This window comes from Ailuropoda melanoleuca, chromosome 4 (genome assembly GCF_002007445.2).
Source record: "Ailuropoda melanoleuca isolate Jingjing chromosome 4, ASM200744v2, whole genome shotgun sequence".
NCBI lineage: Eukaryota > Metazoa > Chordata > Mammalia > Carnivora > Ursidae > Ailuropoda > Ailuropoda melanoleuca.
In genome coordinates this window covers 11,191,095-11,213,109 of record NC_048221.1, presented here as the reverse complement: position 1 = coordinate 11,213,109, position 22,015 = coordinate 11,191,095, and the positions used below count along the sequence as shown (strand labels likewise).

Here is a 22,015-nt window from a genome sequence, read left to right as displayed (position 1 = left end):
AGGCAGTCTGAGCCGGTCACAAAGGGCAGCAGCCGTCCAGCCTCCTCCTGTGGCTCAGGGAGGTGGAAGCTTGCCAGTTTCCAGAAACCTTGGCCACGGCTGCCAATGCCGGCCCCCTGCCAGAATTGCTTACTCAGAAGGCAGTGCTTCTGGGAATGAACACAGCTCTGTCCGAAAGCGCCAAGGAACATTTTTCCGCTCTCCATCTACTGTCCTGGTGCTCACTCTCAGCATGTGTTTCCTGCTCCTTTGGCCCAGGCCTCCGTGCTCTTGAAGGCGTCTTTGTGCCTGATTTGGGACTTGAAGCCAGGATGCCTCAGGAAGTGTGGAATGTAGTGTGCTACTTCTCTCAGAGAACCCGAGGGCAGGTGGACCAATTTGGCCGAGGTCTGGGGTGTTTGGGTTGTTCTGTCTCTAAGGCGAATAGTTACCGTGACATTGTGGGCCATGCCCACACACATGTGTGCTCACCACATGTGACAGTGTCCCCATTAGGTCAGCCAGCATGTGTCAGGCTCGGCATCTAACCACCTGTCCGTTTTATGATTGATAGGGACGGCAAAACCTGGCGTCTCTACGGTACCAAACACAACGCAGGCATCGACTCCTCCGCAGACCCAGACCCCCCAGCAGAACCCTCCGCCAGTGCAGGCCACACCTCACCCCTTCCCTGCGGTCACCCCAGACCTCATTGTCCAGACCCCCGTCATGACAGTGGTGCCTCCCCAGCCACTGCAGACACCCCCACCAGTTCCCCCTCAGCCACCACCCCCACCCGCACCAAACCCCCAGCCTGTGCAGAGCCACCCGCCCATCATCGCGGCCACCCCACAGCCTGTGAAGGTGAGCATCCTGTGCGTGCGTGTGCGGCCTGGCCTGGCGGCTGGCGGGTTCCTGCCACTTCAGCTAGCGCCCCCGCTCTTGTCTTCTGCTGCATAGCAGTGAGGCTGGCAGGAGACAGTCACTTGTCCCTGCCAGTGCTTCATGCAGAGCCTGTCCTGGCTTTTGAGGCACTTGTGGGTGTTTTGGGGGGGGCGGGGGGGGGTGGATTGTGCAGTGTTTAAGTCGCAGCCTAGAAGCTGCTTCCCTGATGGCCTGGAGATTCCATAGTTGAGACCCACCTTGCTGGGGCTTCCTGACGTCCTCTCCTGTATTTCTCAGGCAGACCGTGCATATTTGCAGATGCTGCCCAAGTAGTCTCTGTAATATACCTCCTGGGGGGGGCCAGTGTGATGAGGCTTGGCTTTGAGCGACTTCCCTGGCATTAAGTAGGAAGCTGCTTCCAGAGGTTTCTTTGGGCTCCAGTGAGCAGGTTCTGTACTCGGGTGTGTGCTTCCTCCTGTCGCTGGTGGGTGTCCTGTCCCAGCTCTAGAGCAGAGTGGTGGGACAAGGTCTTTTCTTGCCACGGTTCTTCACCCGTGGAGTTACCTTTGAGTCTCATTCCCTGAGAATGTTGGAACCCTAGAAAGGACCTAGCTTCAGGAGTGACCTGAGGGCCATCCGTGCCAGCAGCCACCTCTGACCACGCTTATTGCACGTGTGCTCTTGGCAGACAAAGAAGGGAGTTAAGAGGAAAGCAGATACCACCACCCCCACCACCATCGACCCCATTCATGAACCACCATCACTACCCCCGGAGCCTAAGACCACCAAGCTGGGCCCCCGGCGGGAGAGTAGCCGGCCTGTGAAGCCCCCCAAAAAGGATGTGCCCGACTCACAGCAGCACCCAGTGCCGGATAAGAGCAGCAAGGTCTCAGAGCAGCTTAAGTGCTGCAGTGGCATCCTCAAGGAGATGTTTGCCAAGAAGCACGCAGCCTACGCCTGGCCATTCTACAAGCCCGTGGATGTAGAGGCGCTGGGTCTGCACGACTACTGTGACATCATTAAGCACCCCATGGACATGAGCACAATCAAGGTGAGCAGGTATCCCCTCCCAGAGCTGGGGATGGGGCTTCCTGGGACAGAGAAGGTCAGAACCTCCTAGGCTAATCCAAGAGGAGGGCCCAGGCTTTGGGCTCTGGTGAACTGTGCCCTTAGTAGCTTTTCTTCTCGACAGCTCAAAGAAGCCCAGCGCCCCCTGCTGGGAATTGTGGGGACAACCTCCAGGATCTCATGCTTGGGCATTTTCTTCTCAGACAGCACTGCTGCCCTCTTGTCTAGAGACAAGCCCTCTGTGGCCTTGGGCCCCACTGCCCATAGGCACCTTGCACAGTAGGTGCTCCAAGACAGGTTGAGGGTCGGTGACTCTGCCAGGCTCTGTCATGCAGAGGGCCTTGATGTCATGTCTCAGTAGGAGGCATACAGTGCTAGCATTTTCATTGTAGTATTTTGAGGCCTTTTGATTATGTTTATTTTAAGCCGTTTTGCATTTTTGATTGGGAGTGGAGTAAGCCTGCCCAAACATGGGACCCGTGGGGAGAGGCAGTGCTTGTGTCCCCCTACCCTTCCTTTTTTAAAGATGTATTCATTTTAGAGAGAGCGCGTGAACAAGTGTGGGGAAGGACAGGAGGAGAGAGGGGAGAGGGAGAGAGAGAAACTTTAGGAGCCTCCACGCTGAGCACGGATCCTGACTTGGGGCTTGATCTCATGACCTGAGGTGAAACCAAGAGTCAGACACTTAACCGACTGCACCACGTGGGGCCCCCGCTTGTGTTCCTTTTGACCAGTGTCCTGCCCTTTGTCACCAAGAGAAATGTATGTCAGGTCAGAACTCATCCTAGCCCTCCCCTTAGAGTCTGGCTTAAGCTCTTCCTCCATTTATTTTGTGTCCTCTTGCCCCAGAGCCCATCACAGTGGCCAGGGTGGGTGGGTCTGGCATGGCAGCAGGGCATTTCCCATCCCTGAGCCTTGATTTTGAGTGTCTCCTTGTCCACTTGACATAGAGAAGAAGTAAGGTGATGATGATTTCTTCTCTGCTCCACTGAGAAGCCAGCTCGCTTCTACAGGCAGCCCTTCTGGCTGTCACATCCCCATTGGAACAGGGGCAGGCATAACCAACAAGGACCTGTCTGTCTTTTCAGTCTAAACTGGAGGCCCGTGAGTACCGTGATGCTCAGGAATTTGGTGCTGATGTCCGATTGATGTTCTCCAACTGCTACAAGTACAATCCTCCTGACCATGAGGTGGTGGCCATGGCCCGCAAGCTGCAGGTGAGGTTCTGGGGAAGCTCCGAGCACAACATCCTGTGGTAGGCAGGCTGGGGTCCTATGTGGGCCAGGCCCCTGTGGGCCTTTGTTTATTTTATTTCTGTTATTTGCTTTGGTATGATGCTGTGTTGTTTTGAAGATGGACTCAAACAGGATAACGTGTTCTTTTACATTGAGATTATTTCATTATAATTAAAGCAGGTGCTTAGTTTGGGTCTTGGGTATTTGGGGTTTTGTTCTGGGGTGTCCCACTGAAAGCCCCCTGCCCAGTAACTGCATTTGGTTGCCCTTGGCCAGGAAGCGTGCACGTGCTGTGGATGGCCCAATCTGTACTCCAAAACAGACCTGTCTCACGTTGGTGTATGACAGTCTTGTAGACACTTGGATACAGTTGTGAGCTGAAGTAACCGTTTGTCTGTGGGCATTTCTACACCAGAGCCTTGAAATCTTTTGCCTTCTAGCTGTGGGGTTGCTGCTTCGAGGCATTCTGTGAGGCCACATCTCCCTCATGGGTGCCCTTGGGGATTGTGGCCCCTTCAGGTTGATCTGGGTGGTGCACACTGTCAAACAAGTGTGGGTGGAAGGGAGGGGGGCAGGTGACCACATAATTTATGACCTGACTTCACTTTGCTTGATTTAAAAAAGGAAAAATTTACTCAGATTTCAACAGTGGTTATCTTTGGGTAGAAGGATCAGGGGTTAAAAATTACGGAGAATTGGAGCACCTGGCTGGCTCAGTCGGTGGATCCTGCCACTCTTGATCTTGGGGTCGTGAGTTTAAGCTCTACATTGGGTGTAGAGATTACCAAAAATAAGAAAAAGAAAGAGAGAGAGGAGAGAGAGAGAAAAGAAAGAAAAGAAAAAAGAAAACCCAAAAAACCCCACTCGTAAAAATATGGAGAATAAAGTATATTTAGTACTTTCATAATGTTTTTTTTTTTAAATTCTTTAAAATTACAGATATAAACATTTCCAGTCTTTTCCCCCCAAGACCCCTTCTGTTCTCAGAGCAGGCCCTGGGCTGGCTCACCTGCCATCACAAGGGGCAGGCAGTCTGGTTGGAGCCCAGTGCCAGTTTGCACATCTCCTGTCCCACTCCCACCTGGTGGCTGGGGGGAGGTAGATGGGGGGGGGGGTTCCTCACACCTGGGTTTCCTAGCCATCTGTGGAGTGCTTCCAGGGCAGAGGTGAGGACTTGCTTTTGGCAGTCTGTGGGTCTGTTCTGTTCAGAGGCTGCCTGAGTCCCTTTGCTCACCTGCCTTCTAGTTGTGTTAGCTCCACATGTTGTCCCAGACTCAACATCATAGTGTCTCCTACGTCCTCACACTGGAGCCAAGGTGCACTCTCTCCTGTTCCTTCACTTGGCCCCTGGTCTGGGTCTTGGATTGCCTTGGGTTCAAAGGAATGTCCTGAAGCTCTTAGGGTAGATAAAAAACTAACTAATGTATGAACCTGGCTGTTAATTAAAGGGCACATTCAGCCTCGATAGTTTTTACAGTTTCTCCTGATTGTTTTTTGGTCTTATTTTTGCTGAGGTTTTTTTTCAAGGGGGGGGTGGCTCTTAATTTGGTGCTCTCTGATTTCTTAACAAAGCTGCCCTTTCACTGTTTACTTCTGCATTTCCCGTCCTTAACGGAGCTCAGACTTTATGATTTTATGGCAATTCTCCTACGTGGCCACCAGGTGGCAGTGGTGCCCTCAGATCTGTGTCTTCAACCTCCTCTTGGGAAGACTAGGGGAAGGCGGTAGCTTTTCCCCAGATTGATACCCATACCCTTTATTTGCCCTCCTGGAAACAGCTAAACCAAAACAAGTTCTCTGTCAGCCCCAAGATTGCTATTCTGAGCTACTTTACTTTAAAAAAACAGAAAAGAGAAAGAATCCTCTAATATATTCTAGCGCTCTCTCTCTCTAATATTTTTGCCTTTTTTTTAAGGGTTTTGATTTTGGTTTTTCTTCATTTTTCTCCTGGGAGTGGCGTGAACATGGCCCAAACATGGGGTTTACCCATAGCAAGAGCACTGAGCTATATTCCACACAGTAGCCTCTTTCTAAACATACCAGGCTGGCCTAGGTAAGGTCCTTGGCCTGAAAGAGGGTCCATTTCAGGCAGGGGCAGTGCCTGGGTGAGCCATTTGGCATGGAGTTGCCTCTGCCCCTCGCCTGCTTTGCCCACCTCAGGGTGGGTTGCAGTGTTACTGAAAGTAATGTCATTTCTCCATTGCTACGAGGCAGGTGGAGATATCTGCTTCAAGTGCAGAGTTGACATGAAGGGCTTCTTGTCTGGAAGGTAGTTACTGGGCTTGTGGCATTTCAAGCTTTTTCCTCTTCCTCTCTAAGCTTTCCTGGATCAGCATGGTTTAGATGACTAGATTGTCCAGAAAGAGGGAGGAGCAACAAAGTCCCAGTTCTTGTTTGCCTCTTCAAGAGGTGTTAGACCTGCCTCCTCTTAAGTAGACTGTGCCCAAGGACTGGGATTTACCTGAAAAGTTACATGGAAAAGGATCTACTGTGTTTTCCTCTTCTGGTCTCTATAAAGTTCAGGCCTTTAGAAAACTCACATCCCACCACCTGGCAGCCATGGTCACAAAGACAGCCAGGAGTGTCTGGGCTCAGGGTTTCCTCAGCCCAAGGCTGGCTTGGGCTAAGGCCTGCCAGCCTATCTGGTAGGCCCAGAGCTTCTGGTGGTACTCTCTCTACTCTGTCTTGAAGTGAGGAGTCATTTAGGAAGTTTGGTACCCATGTAGATTACCAGAATTCTATTTCAAGAAAAAGTGCAAATTCAAGGTGGTATGCAATTATTTTTACAGCAAGGAAAAATGAAAATTGCATTGGGATATCCTGCATTAGATCCCAGAGGCAGGAAGCTTTTGAGGTGTGTGTAAATGTGTTTGTCTGTGTGTCCACTCATGGCTGCGTCTCCAGCACCTGGCACCTAGTGACCTGCCACTGCCTGCATTCTGCATTGCCACCACCCCCATCCCCCGGGCCCTGGTATGCCCAGGTATGGCCATGCCCCACCGACATATCCAGACTTGACCATGCTTGACCTTTTGGCACTCCAGCAACTGGTTTAACTAGAGGGGTGGGGGGTGTGCTTGCCCATGAATCTGATGCAGCCCAGAGTAGGTGAACATTCTAGCAAGAGGAGACACATGCTCTGAAACAGTGTGCTTTGCTGGTTGATGCTTAGAGTCGCAGTGTGGGTGGAAGTGATGGCATCGGTGGAGGAGCTGGGTCCACCTGGAGACACTACAAGTCCTAGTGTGGGAGACTGAGCCCCTGTTCCCCTAGAGAATGCTGGTGGTTGGTATTCACTGCTCCTTGCCATCACTGTCCTCCCTCACAAGACCTTAATCTAAGTGCATCTCATTTGGTTTTAGCATCCCTTTGCCTGACCCCACGCCCTTTCCACCAATTCTCCACCTGGCCACCAGGATGAGCACCTGGATTCATGAGTCACACCTTTCTCTCCTTAGAGCCATCCTTGCTGGATCTCTGTAGCTGTTGGCATCATGTCCCCCACTCATCCTTAGCTTTCGGGTTTCCCACAGGCTCTCCAACGCCCCGTTTCTGTTTCCACCTTAACACTTACAGCACTTTACAGCTATTTGTGTTCACTCCTTGAGGGCAGGGAGCACATCATTTGTGTTTACCACGCAGTAGGCCTCAGCAGGTGCCATCCTATCTCAGCCACTTGGGAGGGTTCTTCTGCCGTAGCCTTTGGCTCACTGGCACTAAGTAAGGCTCAAGTACATTTCCCAGGATGTCCCCCACTGGGGCCAGAGTAGATGGGAGGAGGACAGGTCTTACAACTGGGTATGGCCAGGAAACCAGGAGTCCCAGCTTGCAGGTGCTGCAGTGCTTTCCCAGCCAGCCCACCTAGCCTCCTGTCTTGTGCTCTTCGCTATTTATGGTCTTGGGATGGCAGGGCCCTAGAGTACCCTGGGAGTGGAAAGAGGCCACAGGGTGAGTCCTGCCCCTGCCCCCAATTTCCCCAACAGCCACAGCCTGTTGGGGAGGAGTAGGGAGTGGCAGGAGTAGTACTGTCTGGCAGTTGGCAGGAGAGGCTGGGTACGCAGACAGGTGGCACGAGGCAGCTCCCACCTAGTAAAGGCTCACCTCCCAGCAACAGCAAGTACTTGGCTGTGCCTGCCGCCCTCTTCCCTTGGTGGGGTCCTGACACACCAGGCACACTCCTCTAACCTGCCCTCTGCTTCTGGGCAGCAGGCCTGGCTTTTCGTGGATGCTTGTGTAGGGCTCCTGGGGACCCAGGCCTGCCTGTATCCGCGGCACTGTGGGGCCCCTGCTCTGGTGTGAGCCTCTGTCTCCTTGGCACCCTGGGCGGTGATGGTCTCTGCTCAGCCCTTTTGTGTGTCTTCCCCATTGCCGTCAGACCTGCTCCAGAATTTATTTTTGTGTGAATTAAATAAGACATTACCCTTCCAGTACTTAGTCTGGTAGCAAAACCATTTAGACGGCAAAGTCTAGGTTTTCCCTTGGTGGGAGGAGGAGCTGCCTTGGAGGAGGCTGAACTGGGTGGTCTGGAGGGGAGGGGACAGTACTGCAGTTGCGGATGAACCTACCCTTTTCCCTGGGTCACCTTTCCTAGCTGCCTTGGGGAGGGGAAACCTGAAGCTGTGTTTCCAGGAGAGGTTTCTAGGGCCAGCTGTGTCAAGTGTAGCCAAGTTTGGTTGACACAGCAGCCCTAGAGCTTGATCCCACAGCCTTCCTGGGCCGTGCTTCTCTGAAGTATCGACTCACATTTGGGGAAGGCCTCTTCTCTTACGTGAGATACCATGTTGACCAACTTTTTGCAGGCTTAAAGCAGGTCCTAAAATCCTGCTGGGAAGCTAGCTCTTTCCTTTCACAGCTGTGCTCTGTCCTGAGTCATCACTGGGTTTATGATCCCAGAGCCCTCAGGGTAGGAAGGGACCTGCCAGCTGGCTGGTGAGGCAGCACAGGTGGACCCAGATCCCCAGGCGGAGCTATTGCTCCCAAGCTCTGTGACCACACATGAGTTCCATCAGATTCCTGGGTCTTAGATTTGGAAGGTCTCAGTCTCCTGTCAAGGGATCCCATGCTTAATAGCTCTGGGGCCTTTGCTTGGGTCACTGGCACCTCACAAGACCTACTCCCTCCTCCAGCCCATCCTCAACGCCCCCCACAGCCACTCTCCTGTACCTTTCCCACCTTGCTGGGCATGCCCTGGAGACAGATCAGCCACTGGCATGGCTCTGCTCAGTTACATGCCACAGAGGTGATCTCTGAGGAGTGGGGAGGCAGATGCAGACACGGGCCCATTGTAGCAGAGGCTCAATTGCCTCGCTGGCCATGGGCTGTGTGCCAGGCACATTTACTACTGCAGGGCTGGGCCTTTGCATGTGCTGTTTCCTTTGCCTGGAATGCTTTCTGAAACTGCAGAACGCAACCACTTCCTACAGGAATGTGAACCAGAAGTGGGCAGAGGCTCCTGTTCTGTTCACTGCTGTTTCTTGGTGCCTGGCCCCAGCATCCAGAAGGCTCCCTGAGGAAGTGCTGAATAAGCACAGACCTGACGAGAGCCTTTGGGCACTTCGTGGGTCCTTCCCTTGACCTGCCATCTGTCTTCAATCCACAAGCAGACATCGTCAGTGGACCAGCTGCCTTCTGTGACCTGGGTCACATGTTACCTGGGCTCTGTCTCCTGGGGAGTGGGTGCCAGGCCATGGCAGGAGCGTATTTCTTTCCAAAGTGAAATTTGTGAGGAGTGTTGGAAGAACTGGCAAGTGGTCTTGGCCCACCCACTGCCTTAGTGGGCAGGATCGGGGGGTCACCATCAGCTCAGCTCTCTTTGACCCTCCCGCTTACTTCCTGTTGAGTCAATCCCAGCAGCCAAGGAGGCTGTGGTGATGCTGAGCCACATCGCAGGCAGCCCCCTGCTGCACATGCCTAGGCACTTGGGAGCCATCATGGGCACGGCTTCTCCCCCCACCAGGATGTGTTCGAGATGCGCTTTGCCAAGATGCCAGATGAGCCAGAGGAGCCTGTAGTGGCCGTGTCCTCCCCGGCAGTGCCGCCCCCCACCAAAGTGGTGGCCCCCCCCTCATCCAGCGACAGCAGCAGCGATAGCTCCTCGGACAGTGACAGCTCCACCGATGACTCTGAAGAGGAGCGAGCCCAGCGGCTGGCAGAGCTCCAGGAGCAGGTGAGGGTGCAGGAGGCCCCATTCCCAGTGCCCAGAATCCATGGACTGGGCTGTCTCCCCAGGGGTCTCCACGATATGGGGACTTCCAGTTCTGAGTTCCAGCAGGAGCAGAATTCCCACTGGTCCCCCTGTGCCAGGTGCACATGCATTATAAACACACAGTTGACCCTTGAGCAATGTGGAGTTTAGGGGTGCTGGCCTCCCGTGCAGTCGAAAATCTGTGTATAATTTTTGACTCCCCCAGAAAACTTGTAATAGTCTGCCCTTGCCCAGAAGCCTTACCTGTAATAGTTGATTAATATATGTTTTATAGGTTACGTGCATTATGTACTGTATTCTTAATAAAGTAAGCTGTTAATAAAGTGAAAAAAAAACCGTAAACAATAGAAGATACATTTACAGTACTATATTGATTGGCGGCGGGGAAGCTACATATACGTTGACCTCCATTGTTCAGACCTGTGCTCAAGAGTCAATTGTACATTCATGGATGTTTTGTTGGGGAGATGTGGCTGTTCTGTGGGCAGAGGTGAGGCTTCTAGATCTTTCCAGTATCTGGAAGGAGGAGCTTGAGCCAGCATGTCCATCTCTCCTGGGGCCCTACAAACCAGACAACAGTGCCTTAGTACCCAGCCTTCAGGGGACCCTCCTCCTGGATTGCCATGGAGCTCCGTGTCTGCCAGCTTAGGCAGCTCCTCTAGCAAAGGACGACACTGGCCACCCTTGGAGTCAGTGGCCTGGGTGGGCATGGGCGCTTTGAAAATTCCATGAGTCAATAGGTCTCACAAGGCTGAGGGCCAAGCCGCCTCCCTGTGCTTCCCTCCTCCCTTGCCCCCTGACGCCTGGGGGTCCACACAGAGACCAGGATGATGGGCGTGTGTGTCTTGCCTGTCTGCTTCACAGCTCAAAGCCGTGCACGAGCAGCTTGCAGCCCTCTCCCAGCCCCAGCAGAACAAACCAAAGAAAAAGGAGAAAGACAAAAAAGAAAAGAAAAAGGAAAAGCACAAAAAGAAGGAGGAAGTGGAGGAGAATAAGAAGAGCAAAGCCAAGGAACTTCCTCCCAAAAAGACCAAGAAAAATAACAGCAGCAACAGCAATGCGAGGTCTGTGCCTCCCCAGTCTGCCCTGGGTGGGAGCCCTGCCCCGCTATGGTGGGTAGGGAGGTTGCATGTCTGCCCTTTCCTCTAGGATAGATCTCTGGTGCCCACTGTGTTTGGGAAGGGAGGGAGGATAGCAGGTAGCATGGAGCAGAAGGCGAGGACAGAGCACGGTTTGTAGTCTTGTCTCCAGCAGGTGCTTCCAAGAAGGCCTTGCCAGCCTCCCATTTCCCTCGAGGGCCATATGGGTGGGGGTGTGGAAGCCGTCCACTAAGCTCCAAATGGAGGAATGGGTGCCTGGCTTTCCCAGGACACCTGTTCCTCACAGTGTCCGCATCATCCCTTCATAGCAAGAAGGAGCCAGCACCCATGAAGAGCAAGCCCCCTCCTGCGTACGAGTCGGAGGAGGAGGACAAGTGCAAGCCCATGTCATATGAGGAGAAGCGGCAGCTCAGCCTGGACATCAATAAGCTCCCTGGCGAGAAGCTGGGCCGTGTGGTGCACATCATCCAGTCACGGGAGCCCTCCCTCAAGAACTCCAACCCCGATGAGATCGAGATTGACTTTGAGACTCTGAAGCCGTCCACCCTGCGAGAACTGGAGCGCTATGTAACCTCTTGTTTGCGGAAGAAAAGGAAACCTCAAGGTGCCCTTGGGCCCCCTGGGCAGGGTGTGTTCTCAGTCCTGGCCGTCCCAGCCGAGAGGGAGGGGGCTATCCGCAGTTCATTTTGCCTTCCAGACTGGGCCCTCTCCCTGTGCAGGCTGTTCTCCAATTATAAAAGCTGTGTCCGAGGCAGAGAAACCTCGGCGGGGCGGGGGGAAACGACATCACACTGGACCCTGGGCTGTGAGTGCCGTTCTCGGCCTCCTGGCTGGTACCCACCTGGGGCCCGCCTGCCCTCAGCGGCCCCGGGCCCTTCTCTGAGCACTTCTGTTCTCACTCTTGCCACTGAGCTTCTGCCAAAGCCAGCCACTCCCACCCTGCCATTGGTTCTTTGTAACAGGCGTAGGGGGTGGAGGCGGGGCCCAGGAGGAGAGATGGTAAGTCAGCCTGGTCAATGCCTGCTGTTCTTCCCTAGTTCCACACGGCCCCCTCCTTGACAGTCTGCCAGGCAGCTCTTTCCCGTTAGAAATGCCTTGTCTTAGCTCACAGCGTCTATCTTGAGACCAGTAGGACTTAGGATCCATGTCAGAGTATGGTGCACAGCCTCTCTCCCAGCCTGGACTGCCTCCTGGGGTTCTTGGACCCCTCCCTGGGGCGCTGCACAGTGACACTCAGCCCTTGGTCTACACGCCGAGATGCTGGGAGACTCCTGGGGCTCTTTCATGTCTTGGTTTGTCTCTGCTGTGTCCCCTTTGGGTCCCCTTCACCCTCTGCCCAAGAAGTAGCTGAGGGAGCCCCAGCCCAGCAGTTCCTCGTGTTAGGGAATTCCTTCCTTCCTTGTCTTGTACTCTTTGAGGAACCCAGCGCAGGTCGGAGGGGCTTTGAAATTCTGGTATTAAGCCAAGTTTTGGCTGGTGTACGGTAGTCTAGCAGCTTACCAGTGGGAAATGTGGGACCAACAGGGCCTCTTAGCAGCAGCCCTCTGGCTCACAAGGCACTGACTCCCTGCTGGCCCTTCTTGCAGGCTGTTGGGGTGTGCCCATGGCCAACGGCAGCCTCCTACGTGGGGGCCCTGCCTGACTCAGTCCCTGTTGCCTTATTACAGCTGAGAAAGTTGACGTGATTGCTGGCTCCTCCAAGATGAAGGGCTTCTCGTCCTCGGAGTCGGAGAGCACCAGCGAGTCCAGCTCCTCTGACAGCGAAGACTCCGAAACAGGTTAGGTGTCTTCCTTCGTGTCTCGTCACATTCTTGACTGTGTCGGGCTTAGATATGTGTCCGGGCTGCTAGAGATCAGAGATGGCGGTCCTAAGAACTTTCTGGGCCCTCCCATCTTAGAGGGCTGCCATGGTGATCCTCTACCTGGGCCATGGGTGACCCTGTACCCTGAGGAGGAGTTGCTGAGAGTATTGACACTGCACAGTCCTGGGGGAGGTGGGGGGGGGGCTGGAGAGGACCTTGGGTGTGGGGGCCCAGGTGGTGGCATTGACCTTAGTATGACCCTGCCCAGTCCTAAGGTCTTCCCGATGCCACAGTCGCATGCAGCATGGCTGTTCCAGGTGATGTGCTTTTGCAGGTATGGAGCAGTTTGCTCTCTGCTCTGGTGTCACCAGGCTCAGGGCATTGCCTTTCATCCCAGAGGGTGCTCTTGGCTGTAGTGGCTCCTCTTAACTGTGCACGCATTTGGTGGACCATCATGTCCTACAACCTCTCACAGTTCCTCTCTCCATGTTTCATGGGCCTGCCCATGTACCCCCTGGTGCCCTGGCAGAGCCCACTGCCCACCTGAGCAGCAGCTTCAGTGTGGGGGGTGGGAGCAGGTAAGGGGAGGCAGAGGTGCTAAGAGCCTCGTGGTGGCAGGGGAGGAGCTTTTCCTCCAGGTGTGTGCTTTCCTGATTATTCTTGGGGAGCAGGCAAGTGCTTAACACTGGCTTGGAGGAGAGGCTAGAGAAGAACCCTGGCAACCAGGCTGGGCTGTGAGGTGGAGCTGGCCGTAGGTCTCTGGGTGAGGGAAGTTGCCCCCGGGCAGGTCTAGCTCCATCAGCTGAGCAGACAGTCAGCGGACCAACGGAGAGCCAGCTCTGGGGCCTTAGGCATGTCCCTCCAGGCAGGCTGCGGTTTGCATATCCACAGTGGGAAACGTGTTTGGGCAACAAAGACCCCTGGTGTTTTCTTTCATAGGTCTGTCCCCTCTCTGGCATTTTATTCTTACTGGAAATAAACAGTAAGCCCCACTTAAATAGGTTCATGAAAATAATGTGATCTGATTGTGCCAAGAAAAGTGTGAGGCTTGCTCACAGCAGCTGGGTGATCCCACTCCAAGGCTTGTGCACATACAGGTCCTTGTGTGGGCTCAGCCTGCTTCTGTTTGGGGAAGCAGAGGATGGGAGGGCTTCTGGGCCTTCTTAGTCTTCCTCTCTGCTATTATGGTAAGGGGTACCAGACTTCCCTAGTGGGTTGGAGGGCTTGCCTTGGGGTGGGCTAAGGGCTTCTCCAGGACTCCAAATTCTGTGGACTACCTCATTTCCAGTGGGCTCAAGTGAGACTCATTAAGCTATATTTTGTATTTATTAAGCTCCACTGTGTGCAGAGACTTGCTGTGGGCAGTTTGCTGTCCTCCCGTCTCCATCCTTTGTCCTTTTCTTCCTAACCAGCAACCCTCCCCCCCATGGCTTTTTAATCAACCAGCAGGGGGCGCCACACCCCAAGGCTGCCCGGAAGGGTTGGCCCGGAGCCAGGTCCCACTGCCCTCAGTAGGATGAATGGCCATATTCTTGGGCCCAATTAGCATTCCTGGTGGCCACTGACTTCTCACTTTGGGTGCCAGCCACACCTCGGATTTGACTTTGCTTTGGGCTTTTGCACCTCCTGCGGTTCCTAGCAGGCTGCTCCTACTAGGGGTTTCACAGCCTTTTCTCCTAAGGATCAGAGTTGACCAAAAGAAAGCTCCAAAGGTTGGAATTGGCTGGGGACCAGATTGTTAAAACAGTGAGGGCAGACCGCTTTGGCCCCGACATGGCACCCGGCCATCAGGTCCTGATTGCAAGTCTGTGACTGTGGCGTTTGTCCCTGATCCCCAAGCTTTTTTTGGGGGCATGTTTGCTTGAGGAGGGAGTTCTCCTGGGCCTCTGAGTGCCCTGCACCCACCTCGCGCCGTGTGCTGCGGGGGTGGCTGTGACGGCATCTCCAGCAGCTCTTGACTGCTGAGATTATTTTTCCCTTTTTGTCCCCCCTTTGAAAGAAATGGAAAGATTGTGCAACAAGTAATCTGAGAGTCCTGGGAACAGCTGTCTGGGCGGAAAGGAGGGTGAGATTTACAGTCTCTGAGCCGCCGGCCTTCGGGCTCCCAGGCTCCAGCAATTCGGCCCCAGTGGCTTGCTCGGCTGCTTCCGGCTCATCCCTCTTTCCAGGCACCGTCCGCACCTTGAGTCTTGGAAGGCTCCCATTTGTCTTCAAGGTCCTGGCTTTTCCTTTTTCATCTGTGTGCACTGGAGAGCTCTATTGTGGGTCGACTGGGCGCTTCCATCCCGTGGGTTTGTGCCCTCGGGGTCAGACACTGTCAGCCCCAAAGTGGGAGCTTCCACCCCTGCACCACTGAATGCAGCCATCCCCCACCCCATCCCACACAGGAAACTGCACTCACTTCCAGGGCAGCTCCCTCCAGCAGCTGCTGGAGCTGGGTCCCTGGAGCTAGGCAGCCCCAATTTCTGTGACCAGTTAGTGGGGATAGGGCAGGGTGGGGGGCACTGAAGGTATTTCCTTTGGTCTTTGGGGGCTTAATTGTTTTGCCCTCCTTGTTCTTGTGTTTCCATTTGGACCGGAGCCGAAATTCCTGAAAGGGCCTATTTTTGTCACTTGTACTAAGGGTCATTTCTGCTGACAGGGTCCAGAGACATGAATCACCAAAAGAAACTGAACAGAGGCACGAAATTGGGACTTGATGGGGGTGGGTGGTTTCGTAGACCTCTCCTGGTCTCTCTCCGTAGATAAGGATGTTGTGGGCTGCTCAAGGCATGGGGCTGGTCCATGGTGCCAAGCTGTAGTTCAGGGAGGCGGTACCCCCACAGATGGGGATTGGGGATAGGGAAGTGGGTTGGACTTTCCTAGCTCTGTTCCCAGGCCACCATGTGGTGTGTCCCGCCTCCCCCACCGCCCACCCAGAAGCACACTGTTGAGCAGTCCTGCCACATCCTCTGAACCCAGCTATTACTTGGGTTGTGGTCTTTTGTTGAGCTTCAATTCTGGCTAACGACTGAATCTGCTTCAGGGTTCAGTACTGGGGACACAAATGCTACTTTTCCGTGGCCATCCCAGGTGGGTTATGGGCAGAGCTGTGGCCTCCCGGTCACCTCTGCTGGGATCGTGTTTGCCTGGCTCATGGGACCAGGAGGGATGTCCCAGGACTCTTTGTCCAGCCATCCACCCATCACATTGCTGATGATGGTCTCTTTCCACATGCCATTCACAGGTCTTTCTGGGCAGGGTGGACACACAGCTCATGTCCCTCCTAGGAGCACATCCTCCTACGCCAGCTTCCTGGGCCGGGACGGGTTCGGGAAGGTGTGGGGGCAATGCTCTTGGATTTGGGCCTGGTCTTCTAGTTGCAGTGGGAGCACACTCCAGCTATTTTAGTCTCCTTGTTTCCTTTTCCCAGGATTGGAGCATGTGGGTGTTTCTTAATAGCTCCAGGGGAAAAAGGAATGCTTGATGTTTTGGAAAGATTTGAGCTGGAAAGTGCAGACAGAGGCCATGGAGCGTTCTTCCCAGACAACCAGCCTCAGCTTCCGACCCCTAGGGTCTTTAAGGGACTGGGTCCCAGTCCTATCTTGGGGCCTGCTGCTGCCCGCTCCAGGGGTGTGACGCTTGCTCTTGGGAAAAGGGAGAGGCCCCTGGTGGAGGGATGGGGGTGGGGTGAGGATAGGAAGAGACTTGGTGGATGGGACTGTAGCTGGTCTGCCTGTACTGTCAAGTGACCCCTCATACACCCACATGCAGGGGTCGCAGCTGAAGGGACTCTGGGGCGTCGTGGGCAAGGGCGAGCCTTGTGGAATGTGCCCTGAATGATAGGCCGGCCGGTGGGTGGGTTTTTCCCACGCGCACACTCGAAGACCATGGGAGCGCTGTATTGGTTGCATCTGCGACTCTAACAGAGGCATCCGCTCTTCTGTGTGGGTGGGAACGTGCCCCACGCCCCTCTCCGGTCAAGGGGAAACACATTTGATGCCCTGGGAAAGGAGGACAGCTTTGCTCCTCAGCCTTCGTTTTATTTTTTCCCCCCCACCTTGACAGTTTGTATAATTGCTTCCTCTTTTTATGATTTGGGTGGAGTTTTTTTGTTGTTGTTTTTGGTGGGGTTTTTTTGTTACTGTTGTTTTTTGTTTTATTTTTTGGTGGTGGTGGTTGTTTCTTGGGGTTTGTAGGAATGCAGAAATGAGGCTGTTTGCTGGACGTCCTGCAGTCCAGAGGCCCTTTCTGGGGAACTTCCTTATCTCTGCCCAGGCCCTGAGGAAGGGCTGGCATCACTTCCGTGAGGTAGACAGTGTGCAGAAGAGCAGATCCAGAGGGGACAAGCTTAGAGTTGGGGTGCTTGATGGGTGTGGCACACTTGGTTGGTCTTCAGGAGTGATGGCAAGTAGGGCAGGCGAGGGCGCCTCTCACATTTAGAGACCTTCAGTAAAGGAAGTGCCGGCCTGCACTCGGGGCGCACATGGAACTTGTTACTGGAAGCAGCTGTTCTGTGTAGAAGCATAAACAGGGCCCTGGGTGGTTTTGGAGATGTCCGCACGTGCCGGAACTGTGCCCCTTGTAAAAGGAAGGTGGGTCTGTTGCCGCCTGTGGCTGGCCAGGCAGGGGGCAGGGCTGCCAGGCTCCGGCGCCGTTCTCTCGTGCCCTGTCAGCGGGCAGGGTACAGGAGGCTGGCTTGGTCTGTGGTTCTTCTGTTCTTGTGACTTGAACGGTACATTCCACACCATTTCTCTCACACTGGTTTCTCTCTCCCTCTATGTAGGTCCTGCCTAATCATTGGACACGGACTCTTAATAAAACGGTCTTCAGTTCCAGATTCCTTCCCAGCAAGCTATAGCTTAAGTCCATTTTCTTCTGTGAAAGGGACAGGACTCCATCAAGTTATGGAATTCCTCAGAGCCCTGGGCCTGTCCCCCAGGGTGGATTAGTCATGTCCAGCAGTACACGCCTAGTCCCGCCTCTGGGAAGGCTGCCTGCTTGGCTGGCCACCCGGGCCTCCTGTGTAAAGACTGCCTGGCTGTCCTGCCCAGCCTCCCTGGTCGTCTGGGGTCTTCGGGTGGGTGGCATCTCCCAGCGGGTGATGACAATCCCCCCCTGCACACACATACATGTGGTGCTGCTCCGTGTGCAAGGCCCCATCACAAGTATGTTTTCTCTCTTCATCCCTCCCTCTTTGTCTGGATTCTAACTGCTTTCCTCCTGGACCTTAAAATGATGTTAGCCCAGAGGAGGTCTCATTCAGCTGAAGGAAGAACACTCTTTAACATCTAGAGCTTTCCCCAGTGAGGAACCAGGGGGACCTGAAGGCTCGCGGGGCTGTCCCTCAGCATGCCCTCTCTCTGGTGGCTTGTGAGGCTCCATCAGCTGGAGGCTGTCACCAGCTACAGCTGACTCCTAGGCCCCTGGAGTCTTTATTCTGTTTTCATTGTTCCCATTGTTGCCTGTTGGGCATTTTCCCAACTTTTTTGGCCTCTTCGCCTAAAGTCACAGAGGGGAAAGTACCTCTTGGGCTGCCTCCCTGTCCCTCCCAAGTAATTAGAAGCAGGCTGCAGTGGGCAAGAGCTGCTTTCAGGAAGGTCACTGCTGAGGAGCGCTCGAGGAGAAACAGCCGTGCAGCCAGCTGACCTAGCCCCTCGAGTCCATGATTCCTATCCCCAGTGGGGTTGGGGCCCTGGGCAAGTGGACGAGAAAGGGCTCTCTAACCCAGAGCACTGGACCAGTTCCTCGTGAGGCCATCCAAGTCCTTGGGGCCTGCTCCGTGCACATCTCTGAGGGGTGTTGGCAGTGCAGACACCCTCCTATTCTTCAGTGCCCTAGAATAATGACAGCCTCTGGGGGTGGGGCAGGCCAGGGTGGCCGCATCATCCAAGCCCTCTGAGAGGCACTGAATAGGATTTTTTGCTCTAAAAATAAATATCGGTCCTTTTTTGGTCATGAATCCAGCATTTCAGCAGAAAACTGCCTGATGAAAAGTCCCCTAAGGAACAGCATCTGTGTTTTAGGGAGTGCTTCCCCCGCCTTCTCCTTTTTAAAGTGTAGTTTTTGTGTACTCCTTGAAGGCCTATAGCAGTTTCCTGGTGTCTTGGAGCCCGCCTTCTGGAGCTGGAAGCAAGTTTGAGAAGGTGTAGTTCACCGTCAGCAGGCCCTCGGACACTGGCCTCCTCCTGTGCAGAAACCCTGGGACCTGTCCTCTGGGTTTTGTGTTCTAGATCAGCCTCCCCAGAGCCTCCAGGGCCCTGCCATGATGCTTGCAAGTTCCTAGGCTGCTCTCTCATCCTCTGGCCAGTCGATTTCCAGTCAAGCTCCATTTGCCAAACAGACTATTTTGAGCTGCCCTTTGGCCTGTGCCTGATGTGTTCCCAGTGTAGCTCGGCCTGGCTGGAGCCAGGGGGCTTCATGCCCGGAGATTCCCACAGGACAGTTGGGAAGCTGTTGGCATTGTCTTTCTGGGAAGATTCTGCCGTCTTGGAACAAATGGCAGCCTGGATTCCCACAGTGTCGGCCTGTGTGCTGCCCCGCCCCTTCCCACACTCGTGCGTACCAGCTATAGCCACAGGCCAGTTCTCCTGCAGGGTCTCTGCACCTTTTCTGTCCGTGGATCCTGGCCTCCTTGCCCGTGGGGCTTCCATCTGTCAGAGAACTTGATCTTTAGACTCGAGCCATCACACCTGTGCCCAGTACCCCAGGAATAGAGCAGAGAGAGCAGTACCAACTCACTCCTCATTGGCAGCCTCCTGTGTGCGGGCAGGGGAAATGCCACCTTGACACACCAGCCGGCCTGTGGGGGCCTGAGGAGTTGCTGCGGGAGGGGTGGGTGGCCTGGGCCTCTGCTAGTGCCGAAGCTCCCCAGTCAGTTGAAGGGGCTCTGTGCCTCTGCCCTACCCTTACCCTCAATCCTGTCTCCTTCCCTTGAGTGGGGGTGGGGGGCGGGAGGAATCAGTGTTTTAATCAGATTTTACACACACAAAAAAACGTTTTAATTCTTTGTACAATTACCATCCTATGTAAAGATGAAATTTGTGTTGAGTTCAAGATTTTCATGGAATAAAGATCACACAGTACTTGAGGCCATCTTCATGTAACCCTTTCTAGAGAGTTTTGTGTGGGGTGTCTTGGGGCTGGTGTGTTGTGAAGCTGTGCACTTCCTGTCTTGTCTTCCTACCAGTAACTCCCGACAGGAGGCTTGGGCCGTGTGAGCCAGATGCAGCTGTCCCAAACAGGTTCCAGCACTCCTTGATCCCCAACGCTGGCCCCTTTAGTGTCCTCTGGTCCTACAGGTCTGCTGTACACGTCCCACTGGCTCTCCCACTCTAGGCCTGCCCCCCCACCACCAGCACTTCCTCATGGAGACCTGGACCTGGGACACTTTCCAAGGCAGCCAAGACCCGCTCTCTGGATCTCCTGGGACCCCACTGCATTTTGTCCCCATGAGTGCTCATGTGGTCCTCTATGCTCACTGGCTGCAGGGAGATAGTGAAGGCTCAGAGCCACCATCCCTTCTTTATGGTGGAAAAAACAGTGCTTCCCCTGGGGCCATGAGATGACAGGCTACCCCAGTCCTCTCCCCACAACACAGTGTCTTCTCCTGGTCAGACTTTACCAGTTGGCCCCTTTCTTAACCCCCATTTCCGGTCCCCCAGCCTTTGAAAGTCCTGCCCAGTGTGCGAGTAGCTATTCCAGCCTCCCTCGAGCTTCAGTTTCTGTTACTAGAATCTGCTGGGAGAGGTGCCTATCCTGGAGGGACCCTCGGCCCCTTTCTCCTGCTCCCTTTGGCTCAGTGGCTCTGAATGTTGCGCTTTCCCCCAGCGCATGTAGGGTCAGTCCCTTTGGTCCTGGGCCTCCCACCTCTCTAGTTCAGTGTGCCTCCTTTACCCTGCAGCTGCCAGTCCCGTGGCCGTGATCCTGCAAGTCACTCAAACTGTCCCCTTTTGTATGTCCCACCCACAAGAGTGTTCCTCTCACCTGGTTTCCTGCTGTGACCCAAAGAGCCCTGAACCCTATATCCTGGTATCTCCAGTGTCCAGGTTTGAGGCTGGGCATATGGTTCCCGTGTCCCAGATGTCCCCGGTTGCTGCCATTTGTATGAGGACATGTGTCTGTAGCTGCTGAGGTCTGTGTCACGCTGTCTTGTCTCTTGCATGGAGTGGTGAGCTCTCGCAGGGCACGAGGTCCCTTCTCATCCCTTTTGGTAGCGTGCTGCCCAATGTGGCCTTGCACCTCACAGAAGCTTAGCATGGCCCTCCATGAAGCAGCTGCAAGTGGGGGTAGCAGAGCATGTGTCCTCCAACACCAGCAAGATCCGGCACCCTGGCAAGGAGCTTAGGGGATGCCACACAAAGCCATGAGGTGTCTCTTGGTGACAGGAATTGGAAAGGCACCATGGGTCCCCTCCCGCCTGGCTGGTGATTTCATCATTTCCCAGCCCATGAGTATTATTGACTGGTTCTCCTCTCCCTCACTGGGGTTTGCACGCCAGCAATTGTTGGTGAGGGGCAGACAGCTGGCAGAAGATCCTTAGCCTGACTCGGGGGGGCGGGTGCAGGGGTGGGTGTGCACTGGTTCCTGCACATTCCTTGCAGGCGCAGGCCCACCCTGGACGAGTCCACACGACGGCGGCAACCAGCCATCGGCCCTTGAGAGACCAGGGCACGCACGTCCGGGAGGGTCCCTGCAGCACATTGGCTGTGTCCCAACACAGGGACTTCTCTGATTCCGGTCTCCCAGGAGGAAGGGGGTGCTGGTTGGTGGCCTCCCTGTGCTGGCCAGTGGTAGTGAGCACCTTCCCTGTTTCCTCCTGGTCATTCCTGGGAGGCCGGCCTGTTTCTTCCCTCCCACCCTCCCCTAAAGTGCTCACTCTGTGGCCAGGCCTGTTGGCATGGGCCAGTACCACTGCACTCTCTCACCCCCAGTTGTGCATCTGCTTCCCCTGGGAGGTTGGGAAGGAGCCAGCGTAGAGGGCAGTGCAGTTGGAGGCCAGCATGTTGTTACTCTGTAGCTAGCTGTGTGACACGGGGCAAGTCCCTTAATTTCTCTGAATCTCACTTGGGTAATCCATTAAATAGATGTGATGCTTTCTAATGCCACGGTTGTTCCAAAGCAAGGCAGGTTGGGGTGCAGACACTTGGGTCACCATAGTGGTGGCGTCTGACCAGCAAGTAGGGGGAGACACTGGACAAGGAGGTGTGTCCGTAGCTCAGCTCCCAGTGTACCCAGGTGTCATCCTTTAATGGAGCCAGCTGGTGGTCTGGAAATTGGCAGGGAGGCTTTTCAGATATGGTCCCCACTAGGAAAAGTGGCAGACAATGGGTAGGTGACACCCCACACGTCTTTCCCTTTCCCGTGACCGACTCCCATCCCAGACAGAACCCAGCTACCCTCCATCTCACTGTCACTGGCCTTTCTCCTGAAGTTACCCTCTGTTTTCTCCTTGCTCTGCCTCCGAGGCCAGCTCACAGTCCTCTCCCCCAGAGCCTCACCACCTTCTCTTTCCCTCTGCAGAGATGGCTCCGAAGTCGAAAAAGAAGGGGCACCCCGGGAGGGAGCAGAAGAAGGTACGTGGTTTCAGGGGTGTCCTCCAGCAGGTGAGCAGTGACCGCCTGCCCTTGCGGACCCTGAGGGTACCCGGGTGTGTGCCGCCTGCCTGACGTCAGCCTGTCTGTCTGCAGCACCATCACCACCATCATCAGCAGATGCAGCAGGCCCCGGCCCCTGTGCCCCAGCAGCCCCCGCCGCCTCCCC

The 22,015-nt window shown here is 54.7% G+C and overlaps 1 protein-coding gene across 1 annotated transcript in view; it reads left to right on the top strand.

The window, feature by feature from the left end:
- The window catches only part of BRD4 (bromodomain containing 4), an 89,636-nt gene that overhangs the window by 60,566 nt on the left and 7,055 nt on the right, over positions 1–22,015 (top strand). Inside the window, 10 exon segments of the mRNA XM_034657934.1 lie at positions 554–843; positions 1,553–1,915; positions 3,021–3,149; positions 9,124–9,333; positions 10,237–10,436; positions 10,781–11,076; positions 12,140–12,250; positions 21,776–21,828; positions 21,943–22,009; positions 22,012–22,015. The exon segment at positions 22,012–22,015 is cut by the window's right edge and continues 272 nt beyond it. Coding sequence (XP_034513825.1) covers positions 554–843; positions 1,553–1,915; positions 3,021–3,149; positions 9,124–9,333; positions 10,237–10,436; positions 10,781–11,076; positions 12,140–12,250; positions 21,776–21,828; positions 21,943–22,009; positions 22,012–22,015 — 1,723 coding nt within the window.